General features: G+C 44.2%; 1 protein-coding gene across 3 annotated transcripts in view; it reads left to right on the top strand.

Annotated features, from left to right (window-relative positions):
• PI4KA (phosphatidylinositol 4-kinase alpha) overlaps positions 1-12,488 on the top strand; it is a 351,394-nt gene that overhangs the window by 261,266 nt on the left and 77,640 nt on the right. For all 3 annotated transcript variants that reach the window (XM_063964791.1, XM_063964790.1, XM_063964792.1), the window contains one exon: positions 563-655. In XM_063964791.1, the coding sequence (XP_063820861.1) occupies positions 563-655 (93 nt within the window). The remainder of the gene's footprint in view (positions 1-562; positions 656-12,488) is intronic.

Here is a 12,488-nt window from a genome sequence, read left to right as displayed (position 1 = left end):
GTGTGCTAAAATACCATACATTTATGTGCTTGGATATTTCTTTTTAAACTGCATTTACAAAATCCTAGTGCATCCCATAAAAGCATGCAATCAGAATCTGTCCTCTTTGTTGTTAATTTTTGGGAATTAAAGAAAATTGCTGATCTTAAGGATTAGTAGTTTTCATGTTCCAGTGACAATAAAACAGCCACTTCTTTATTCATAAATCATTCAATTAGCAGTACTTTACATTACTAAATTATCTGCAGGTTCCTTGAACTGTGCATCTTGTGCTTTATTGTATACAGACTTTCTTAAAACTCATAAATCATTGGCACTAGCTTTGTCTCCCTAGCTTATGTTCTGATCTTTGGCTGCATAAAATGACAATATAATCTTGATACAGACTATATGAATAAATATTTGGTAAGAGATTTTCATAGTATGAAGCCCCCTCCGACACTTCTCTCTGCTCACAGCCACTTTTACTGTATGCATTTTGTTGAAAACTCTGGTGTAACATAGAGCAGGCAAACACTTAATATCCATTCTTATTTTTAAATTTACTGTGTGCTCCTTACAGGCAACTCAGCTGACAGAGCGCCCAGCCTGTGTCAAAAAGGATTATTCCAATTTTATGGCATCGCTAAATCTGCGTAACCGCTATGCTGGCGAGGTAAGCCGCTCCAGGGGTATGGTCACTCATGCCAAACCAAGTTTCACTACTGATTCAGATCCATTTATAACCTGCCATAGTGTCTTGTTAGGAAAGTGGTGTATTAGAATATGATCATTGGTGAAAATGTGACTATTATTTATTGGTATATCTGCAAATTTCAAATACTAAAGGGGGGGGGGGGAGTATTTATCAAAGCTCTGATAGAGATAAAATTGTGAAAGATAAAGTACTAGCTAATCAGCTTCTACCTTACAGTTTACAGGCTGTTTGAAAAGTGACAGAAGCTGATTGATTGGTTGGTACTTTATCTCTCTCCAAAGTTTGATCAATACCCCTCTTACGCACATACTAATATAGCAGTATTATTTATTTACTTTGATGACAACATGTCTAGAGTTTAGAAACGGAAACATTTAAGGGGCCCATTTATCAACAAGTGATAAAACCGCATTGTGAATGATAAAACTTGTTGCGTACGATAAATGGTGCTCCAGCCAATCAGTTCCCAATTATAATTTTTCAAACACATGACAGAAGCTGATTGGTTGAAGCACCATTTATCATAAACAATAAGTTTTATCATTCACAATGAGTTTCATCACTCGCTGATAAATGAGCCTCCGTGATATAGAAACATTTTCATTTCACCAGCATCCATAAGGGATATTGGGGACACATTAGTATGATGGGTATAGATGGGGTCCAAAGGAGCCAGAGCACTTTAGAGCCTCCCGAGGTGCAGAGCTGCTTCCCCGCTGCAGGACCACCGTCCTGAGGGGTTGTTTGTTCAGCGGGGCACTGCGCCTTGGCTGTCGCAACCGCAGCACGCCGCACACCCCTAACATAGCCTGAAGGTGATCATCGGTGGTGAGTACACACCGGGGGCCCCGCTAGGGGGTCCCCTGGTTCTTGGTGTGGCAGCAGCGCAGGTGAGGCATACGGGTCCCTTCTGGATGGTGATCCGCTATAGCCTCTGCGTGAGACTGGCAACCGATGGCTGTACCTAGTATTCATGTATAGCTACACAAGTTTAGGAGACAGGGCCAGTATAAATATATATAGGTAGCTCTGGCGCCATTATGGGGGGCGGTGCTACATCAGAGTGGACTCAGCTGCATTTTGGCGCCTTCCTCTGCATAAGCAGCAGCAGCCTTACACAGCTCCTCCAGACTGTCACTGGTACAGGGTGTTTAGTTAGGGGGAGAGCCGCTATTTGTGCACAGATTAATTCCTCTGAGGGATTTACATTTAATCTAACAGTGAGAACTGTTTTTACAAACGCTGACAACCTAACTGGGGCTCTGCAGTGTGGTGTGTGTGCTGGGTCCTCTCTTATCTGTGTCTCCTCTCACATGCAGTAGGGCAGGCTTGCATTGTTATCAGTCTGTTGTATGTGTAATGTGTGTTTTCATAATGGTAAAACAAATGTTATGCAGTGTGTGTCATACCAGATTTTCCCCTCTCACATATGATTCCATATCATGTGAGCAGTGTAGTCAATCCTCACAAAGTGCTGAGGACCATGAGGGGGAGATTCATGATCCCACCTGGCTGTGTGCTATCAAAACTATGATGTCTGATAGGTCATCTCAGCTCACTGCCAATGCCAGTAAAACACAAGAACTGCAAAAAGCAGTAGCAGATCTAGCTGCCAGGGCTGATGTCACCCATCCCCCCCTGTCTTTTACAGGTGCACAAAAATGTGCTTTGCCTGCACTTCTCTTAGATTCTGATGATATACAAGATGATGGGGATGGTGTAGATCCCTTAAGTGGGGATTCCACTCCTACACAGGGTATTGAACCCCTCATTTTAACTATTAGGGATGTGCTAAAGCTCCCCCCTTGAGGTCGCTGCAAATCGGCAGTCGTTTTTCCTCCCTCAAGACAAACTGAATGTCACATTTCCTGATTCTAAAGAATTGGATGATTTAAGTTGGCCTTGAAGAATACAGATAAAAATTATCAGTTGTCAAAACGGTTTTTGCATACATTCCCCTTTGCCCCTGAGGCTAGAAAATTTTGGGAAGAATCTCCGGCTGTAGACTTTTCAGTCTCACGCATCTCTAAGAAGGCGGTACTCCCAGCTCTGGGCGCCTTTACGGACTAAGACTCGGGGGGGGGGGGGGGGGGGGGTAGGAAAATTGGAGCTACACTGAATTCATCTACATTGCTGCAGGCGTATCTCAAAGACCGGTTATTGCAGGTTGTTGGATGATACATGCAATTCACTCCTGGGCTGCTCAAATTCAGGAGGGTCTCTCGGGTGACATGACCCTAGTTACTACGGTGACCTTCCTAAAACACATTCAGGACACGGTAAGAGTCCTTTGTGACTCCCCGTAAAGAGATTGGCAATATTAATGCTAAGACTACTGCTATAGCTGTGTCAGCATGCAGAGCCATATGGTTAAGTCAGTGGATTTGTAGATGCTGACTCCATACGTAATGTGGAATCTCTTCCCTTTACAGGTGAATGGCTTTTCAGAGGCAAATTGGACACATGGATCTCCAAAGCTACTGCTGGCAAATTCGCGTTTCTACCTTCGGGGGCTCCGCCTGCTAGACTTACCCACACGGGACCGTTTACTCAGTCCTTTCGGACCACCAGATTTCGATCTAGGGCCAGAGGTACATCAAATGCAGCTAGAGGCACCAGGGGTAAATCTAAGAAACCAGCCATTGCCGGCTCTCAAGAACAGGTCACCAGTTCAGCTTCTGCAAAGACCTCAGCATTACGGTGCCCACCCACCCCGTGAGGATCTCGAGGTGGGAGCCCGGCTACGTCACTTCAGCCACATCTGGGAAAGTTCCTGCCAGAACGCCTGGGTAAGGGACCTTATTTCTCAGGTTTACAAGCTGGAGTTCGATGGTGCTCCCCCCCCAACGATTTTTCAAATCAAGCTTACCAGCTTTGGAAAATATGCGTGTTACGCTACTACAGGCCATCACAAAGTTGGTCCGGTCCCAAGTCATTGATCCATTTCCCCTGCACCAGCAAGGGAAAGGTTACTATTCCGGTCTGTCCGTTGTGCCAAAACCAGAGGCCGATTTTGAGCCTGAAGTCCTTAAATCCTTACCTAAAGGTTTTCAAATTCAAGATGGAATCTTTGAGAGCAGTGATCGCAGGCCTGGAACGTCAGGAATTCCTAGTGTCCCTGGATATCAAGGACGCCTACCTTCATATCCCAATTTGGCCTCCCCATCAGGCCTATCATGAGATTCGCCTTGCTGAACGATTACTACCAGTTCCAGGCGTTACCGTTTGGCCTGTCTACAGCTCTGAGAGTGTTCACGAAGTTGATGTCATAAATTATGTTCCAGCTCAGGGTCCAGGGGGTCAACGTGGTCCCTTACCTGATCGATATCCTGATAAAGGCGAGTTCCAGGGAGCTTCTACTGCTCCATATAGATCGAAGTACCACCTGGAGCCATCTCAGCTGCTGCTGTTTCTGGGAATGCTACTGGATACTGTAGCGCTGAAAGTGTTCCTCCCAGAGGACAAAGTGATCAATCTCCAGGAAATGGTTTGCATGGTTCTCCGACCGACTCGGGTTTACATTCATCTTTGCATAAGATTATTGGGAAAGATGGTAGCCTCGTATGAGACCATTCAGTATGGACGGTTCCATGCCAGACCCCTTCAACTGGACATCCTGAACAAGTGGTCCGGTTCCCATCTTCAGATGCACCGGATGATTCAACTGTCACCCAGGCCCAGGATTTCACTCCTGTGGTGGCTGCAGTCTTCCAATCTCCAAGAAGGTCGATGCTTCGGAATTCAGGATTGGATTCTCCTCACGACCGATGCGAGGATGGGGAGCTGTCACCCAAGGGGTGCAGTTCCAAGGAAGGTGGTCTGCCCAAGAGGCCCTACTTCCGATCAACATCCTGGAACTTTGGGCTATCTACAATGCCCTGATTCAGGTCTCCCTTCTGCTCCGGGATCAAGCAATCCAGGTACAGTCGGACAACGACACGGCTGTGGCGTATATCAGTCGACAAGGAGGAACAAAAAGCAGCACCTGCATGAGAGAAGTTTCAAGAATACTCCTATGGGCGGAACGAAATGCTATGGCACTGTTACAATCTTCATTTCAGGAGTAGACAACTGGGAAGCGGACTTCCTGAGTCGCCACGATCTTCACCCAGGGGAGTGGGGCCTACGTCCTCAAGTGTTTCAGCTGATCATCGACCGGTGGGGTTGCCCCCAGATCGACTTGATGGCGTCTCGCCTCAACAAGAAACTTTGCTCCTATTGCTCGCGAACCAGAGACCCTCAGGCATGCGCAGTGGATTCACTGACGTCATCTTGGCCTTACTGGCTGGTCTACGTATGTGCTCAAGAGGATATGGCATCAAGGAGTGCAAGCAATTCTGCTTGCCCCGGATTGGCCCCGGAGAGCGTGGTACGTGGATCTTCTGCACATGTCCGTCAAAGACCCTTGGCCTCTACCATCAGAAGAGATCTTCTTCAACAAGGACCGTTCGTCTACCTGGACTTACTGCATGGAGATTGAGCGGAACATCCTAGCTCACAAGTGCCTTTCCAAGAAGGTCATTGCAACCATGGTTCAGGGAATAGGGATGTATCTGCACACACACAATTAACCAGATAAGAATTTGGAACCAAGGTTCCTTGAAAGACCCCTATAAGTTATTGGTAATTACCATTTATCATGGGGGTGCTACCAACTACAGCTAGAATGAATACCAGAAAAAGAAGAAAAAAAGGCTGTACTATCGGTGCACAAAAAGAGAGGTGGTTTGGTTATCACTTCTCCATAAAATTTAACTTTTATTATTGTTTTCATAAAAATAATATAGAATATCTTTATTTAGACTGTAAGTTGAGGCGAAACATAGAGGTTAAAGTCATTGACATAAACAAAACATATAGATGCGCAATGAAAGTAAATAATTGTGAGTATAGATTAAAAATGTGTGTCAGCGTTCTTCACTCTAATGTCCAGAAAAATGTAATATTTATCTCACACTAAGCCAGTATTAAATTATTCTCTAGTTTGTCCACATATTTGTGGGTATTAATCTCACTATGTATCACTTGTAAGATTTCCGTAACATAAGGGTATACTAGGAAGTGCAGGTTCTGTTTAATGTTATAACATTAGTTCAGAAATTCCATAATAAATCTTGGATCAAAGCAAATGAATCACTTATTGCTATTTCTAATTGTAATGCCAGACACCTTTAACCATTATCCAGCAGATGATGATAACACTGGTTGCACTGTGGAGTATGATACTAATAAATATAGTGAGCGTTATTAAATATATAGTCTACTATGAGTATGTTATATACCGTCTAAAGAATATGTATATCTCCTCGGGTGTGGTATTGAAAGTCGACAGTAACTAGGTCGACAATGTTTAGGTCGACCACTATTGGTCGACAGTAACTAGGTCGACAGGGTCAAAAGGTCGACAGGGTCAAAAGGTCGACATGTTCTAGATCGACAGGTCAAAAGGTCGACATGAGTTTTTAATGTTATTTTGGTGTCGTTTTCTTCGTAGAGTGACCGGGAACCCCAATTAGTGCACCGCGTCCCCTCGCATGGCTCGCTTCGCTCGCCATGCTTCGGGCATGGTGCCTTCGCTCCGCTGGCGCTTCGCTCGGCACAGATTACCGTTCCAATCGTAGTCCACGTGGATCGTTAAGTATGAAAAGGTTCAAAAAAAAGAAAAAAATTGTGAAAAACTCATGTCGACCTTTTGGCCTGTCGACCTAGAACATGTCGACCTTTTGACCCTGTCGACCTTTTGACCCTGTCGACCTAGTTACTGTCGACCAATAGTGGTCGACCTAGACATTGTCGACCTAGTTACTGTCGACTTTCAATCCGGATCCCATCTCCTCAGTAAAGGCAATGTATTAGGTGTGATTATAATAAATGATACACCTTAGAGGATATATACCTTCATTAATTAACTATGTGATAGTTATGATAATCTGGTGCACGTATAATTATTGCCCTTAGAGGGGAAACATCCTCATTTATTTAGGGCTAGTGGCATCCTCCAACTAATCACATTTAAATCCATATATAAAAACTGATAGGTATGTTTCAACTTATATATAGTGATACCTGTACCTCATTATGAGGTGTATCATTAGACCACTCAATCTTGCACACCTTCTAAATGTCCAAAATATATTTATTGTAAGGGAGATTTTATTTCTTCCACATATTCATAGAAAACATTCAATTCAAATATTGATTTTATTATTGCTCACTACTCACACACCACAGCTGCGTGCTCATTGAGTAGTTTTACATATTAATATTAGAACATTTATTGTGCTTTTCTGTTAAATTCTATCTCAGATGTAACATCTGAGATAGAATTTAACAGAAAAGCACAATAAATGTGAGCAATAATAAAATCAATATTTGAATTGAATGTTTTCTATGAATATGTGGAAGAAATAAAATCTCCCTTACAATAAATATATTTTGGACATTTAGAAGGTGTGCAAGATTGAGTGGTCTAATGATACACCTCATAATGAGGTATCACTATATATAAGTTGAAATATACCTATCAGTTTTTATATATGGATTTAAATGTGATTAGTTGGAGGATGCCACTAGCCCTAAATAAATGAGGATGTTTCCCCTCTAAGGGCAATAATTATACGTGCACCAGATTATCATAACTATCACATAGTTAATTAATGAAGGTATATATCCTCTAAGGTGTATCATTTATTATAATCACACCTAATACATTGCCTTTACTGAGGAGATATACATATTCTTTAGACGGTATATAACATACTCATAGTAGACTATGGGGTATATGCAATTGCGGTCGAATTCCCGAAATTGTCGAATTTCGGGTCATTTTCGACCAAAAAAAAAATCGCCTATGCAATTCAGTGCTTTCCGACCAAAAAATGGACTTTCAAAATTCGAATTTTTGCAAATTCGACTTTTCTGCAATGATACAAGTGCTGCAATTCGACCAAAGCATATTCAATTCAAGTTTGGAAATTCGACAGCAGTGCTTTTAGACAGCAAATTCGTCATTTTCAATCCGCCACACTTTGGAGGGTGAAAACAAATAAAAAAAATTTAAACATGTTTTTTTTTGTGTTTTTTTGGGGGGGAATAGCAGATCTATTTATATTAGAAGGGATTAGGTACTTTTTTTTTTTTTTTTTGGAGGCACAAATATTATTTATATATTTTTTAAAATATATATATATTTTTTTTTTATGCTGGAACGGTAAAATCATCAAAAAAAAATGGCGTGGGGTCCCCCCTCCAAAGCATAACCAGCCTCGGGCTCTTCGAGCTGGTCCTGGTTCTAAAAATGCGGGGAAAAAATTGACAGGGGATCCCCCGTATTTTTAAAACCAGCACCGGGCTCTGCGCCTGGTGCTGGTGCCAAAAATACGGGGGACAAAAAGAGTAGGGGTCCCCCGTATTTTTAACACCAGCATCGGGCTCCACTAGCTGGACAGATAATGCCACAGCCGGGGGTCACTTTTATGCCGTGCCCTGCGGCCGTGGCATTAAATATCCAACTAGTCACCCCTGGCCGGGGTACCCTGGGGGAGTGGGGACCCCTTCAATCAAGGGGTCCCCCCCCCCCCAGCCACCCAAGGGCCAGGGGTGAAGCCCGAGGCTGTCCCCCCCCCCATCCAATGGGCTGCGGATGGGGGGGCTGATAGCCTTTTGTGATAATAAAAAGATATTGTTTTTTCCAGTAGTACTACAAGTCCCAGCAAGCCTCCCCCGCAAGCTGGTACTTGGAGAACCACAAGTACCAGCATGCGGGAGAAAAACGGGCCCGCTGGTACCTGTAGTACTACTGGGAAAAAAATACCCAAATAAAAACAGGACACACTCACCGTCGACAGTAAAACTTTATTTCATACGTCGACACACACATACTTACCTATGTTCACACGCCGACATCGGTCCTCTTCTCCATGTAGAATCCACGGATACCTGAAAAGAAAAGTTCAATATACTCACCTCAGCCATGGTCCAGAGATAAATCCACGTACTTTGCAAAAAAACAAACCGAACACCCGCTCCATGCCGGACTGAAAGGGGTCCCATGCTGACACATGAGACCCCTTTCCACGAATGAGACCTGTCAGTGACAGCTGTCACAGAAAGGTCTCTAAGCCAATCAGGAAGCGCAACTTCGTTGCGCTCACCTGATTGGCTGTGCGCTGTCTGAACTCAGACAGCGCATCGCACAGCCCAGTCCATTATATTCAATGGTGGGAACTTAGCGGCTAGCGGTGAGGTCACCCGCCGGTCAGCGGCTGACCGGCGGGTGACCCCACCGCTACCCGCAAAGTTCCCACCATTGAAAGTAATGGAGCGGCTTTGCGATGCGCTGTCACAGTACAGACAGCGCACAGCCAATCAGGTGAGCGCCACGGAAGTAGCGCTTCCTGATTGGCTGAAGGGACTTCAGTGACAGGAGTCACGTGATGTCCCGGCATTCGGGGAAAGGGGTCTGATGTGAAAGCATTGGACCCCTTTCTAGTCCGGTATGGAGCGGGTATTTGCGTTTTTTTTTTTTAAACAAGTACGTGGATTATCTCTCTGGACGTGGATTTATCTCTGGACGCTGGAAGGTGAGTATAATTTTTTCACAGGTACCCTCGGATCGTCGGAGACCGTGGCAGTCGGCGTGTCAACATAGGTAAGTATGTGTGTGTCGGTAGTGTGTAATAAAGTTTTACTATCAAGGTGTCTGTGTCCTGTTTTTATTTGGGTATTTTTTTCCCAGTAGTGCTACAGGTACCAGCGGGCCCGTTTTTCTCCCGCATGCTGGTACTTGTGGTTCTCCAAGTACCAGCTTGCGGGGGAGGCTTGCTGGGACTTGTAGTACTACTGGAAAAAACAATATCTTTTTATTATCACAAAAGGCTATCAGCCCCCCCATCCGCAGCCCATTGGATGGGGGGGGGACAGCCTCGGGCTTCACCCCTGGCCCTTGGGTGGCTGGGGGGGGGACCCCTTGATTGAAGGGGTCCCCACTCCCCCAGGGTACCCCGGCCAGGGGTGACTAGTTGGATATTTAATGCCACGGCCGCAGGGCACGGCATAAAAGTGACCCCCGGCTGTGGCATTATCTGTCCAGCTAGTGGAGCCCGATGCTGGTGTTAAAAATACGGGGGACCCCTACTCTTTTTGTCCCCCGTATTTTTGGCACCAGCATCAGGCGCAGAGCCCGGTGCTGGTTTTAAAAATACGGGGGATCCCTGGCCAATTTTCCCCCGGATTTTTAGAACCAGGACCAGCTCGATGAGCCCGAGGCTGGTTATGCTTTGGAGGGGGGACCCCACGCCATTTTTTTTTCGGGTTTTTCCCGTTTTTTACCGTTTTTTAAAATCGCGGCAAAATCCGCCAAATCGGCCGATTTTCGCCCGCGATTCTGGCGAATCCGTTTTTCATTGAATATGGTGAATTCCGGCAGGCACCTGCCGGAATTCACCTGGCGAATTGAGTCGGAAAAAAAAACGGCGAAAAATTGCCGCAATTCGCCGTGAATTGCATATACCCCTATATATTTAATAACGCTCACTATATTTATTAGTATCATACTTCACAGTGCAACCAGTGTTATCATCATCTGCTGGATAATGGTTAAAGGTGTCTGGCATTACAATTAGAAATAGCAATAAGTGATTAATTTGCTTTGATCCAAGACTTATTATGGAATTACTGAACTAATGTTATAACATTAAACAGAACCTGCACTTCCTAGTATACCCTTATGTTACGGAAATCTTACAAGTGATACATAGTGAGATTAATACCCACAAATAATATGTGGACAAACTAAAGAATAATTTAATACTGGCTTAGTGTGAGATAAATATTACATTTTTCTGGACATTAGAGTGAAGAACGCTGACACACATTTTTAATCTATACTCACATTTATTTACTTTCATTGCACCTCTATATGTTTTGTTTATGTCAATGATTTTAACCTCTATGTTTCGCCTCAACTTACAGTCTAAATAAAGATATTCTATATTATTTTTATGAAAACAATAATAAAAGTTAAATTTAATGGAGAAGTGATAACCAAACCACCTCTCTTTTTGTGCACCGATAGTACAGCCTTTTTTTCTTCTTTTTCTGGCAACCATGGTTCAGGCCAGGAAACCCGTGATGTCAAAACACTATCATCATATCTGGAGGAGATGACTCTTGGTGCGAGGAACGCACATATCCGCCTGCAGTGTTTCACTTGGGACGTTTTCTACATTTGCTGCAGGCTGGTGTGGATAAGGGCTTATGTCTGGGTTCCATTAAGGTCCAGATTTCAGCTCTCTCCATTTTCTTTCAGAAGAAATTGTCAGTGTTGCCAGAAGTTCAGACCTTCTTGCAAGGAGCACTCCATATACAACCTCCCTTTGTGCCGCCTACGGCACCCTGGGATTTGGATGTAGTGTTTAAATTTCTACAGTCCTCCTGGTTTGAACCTCTGATGACTGTCGAAGACAAGTACCTCACGTGGAAGACGGTGATGTTACTGTCCCTGGCTTCTGCTAGACGTGTCTCAGAATTGGGGTCCTTATCGTATAAAAGTTCGTACTTGGTCTTTTACAAGGACAGAGCGAAGCTCCGGACTAGACAGCAGTTCCTGCCGAAGGTTGTTTCGGCATTTCATCTAAATCAGCCTATTGTGATTCCGTCCTGTTCTGACGCTTCTGCTCCTCCGGAGGCATTGGATGCTGTGCATGCCTTGAAGATCTACATCAAGCGTACAACTCGGATCAGAAAAAAATGATTCCTTGTTTGTGCTCTATGATGCGCAGAAAAAGGGTTGCAGTCTATTGCTTGTTGGATTCGACTTACTGTCCAACAGGCCTATGTATCGGCAGCCTTACCTGCTCCTAAGTCTCTGAAAGTCCACTCTACTAGATCGGTGGGCTCTTCCTGGGCGGCTGCCCATGGAGTTTCAGCCTTGCAACTGTGCTGGGCCGCTACCTGGTGGGGGAAGAACACCTTTGTGAAGTTCTACAAATTTGATACCCTGGCTAAAGAGGATACCCAGTTTGGACAGGCGGTGCTGCAGATGTCTCCGCACGTTCCCTCCCGTTCTGGAAGCTTTGGGACATCCCCATCGTACTAATGTGTCCCCAATATCCCTTATGGATGCTAGAGAAAATAGGATTTTACCGGTAAATCCTATTCTCGTTGTCCATAAGGGATATTGGGCGCCCGCTTCTGTGCGGTGACTTTCTGCAAGTTCTCTGTTTGATGTTACATGTTCAGCCGTTGCTGTTTATGTTGCCAGCTGTTGCTGGCCCAGTTGTGTTATGGTGTGCTGGTGTATAAATCTCACCACACTTCTCGTTGCTATGTTTCATCTCTCAAGTATGTAATTTCTCCTTCGGGCACTGTTTTACCTATAACTGCCTGTAGGAGGTGCCAGCACACCCAGTGGAAGAAATGTAAAGTCCACTGGCTCCTTTGGATCCTCTATACCCATCGTACTAATGTGTCCCCAATATTCCTTATGGACTACGAGAAAAGGATTTACCGGTAGGTATTTAAAATCCTATTTTCATCATCCCTGGTTTGACCAGTAAGCCTGTGAGAGCCGCCATGACACCGCTTCCCTCTGTATAACGAAATATTACATTGTTGCTTTACAGCTGGTATAAAGTGTTTACTTTTTATTTTCTTATTCGATTTTTATGTACTGTGTGATTCCTGACTTAGTCGTGTATTTATGGTAACTGGTTAGACATCAGTGTTTCTGTTTCCCTTAACTGAATGCTCATAATTATAAAATACAATTTTTCCAGTTTAATAATCTTAC

The sequence above is a fragment of the Pseudophryne corroboree genome, chromosome 1 (assembly GCF_028390025.1).
Source record: "Pseudophryne corroboree isolate aPseCor3 chromosome 1, aPseCor3.hap2, whole genome shotgun sequence".
Lineage (NCBI taxonomy): Eukaryota > Metazoa > Chordata > Amphibia > Anura > Myobatrachidae > Pseudophryne > Pseudophryne corroboree.
The sequence above is the reverse complement of the archived record's forward strand: the minus strand, read 5'-3'. Positions and strand labels throughout refer to the sequence as shown.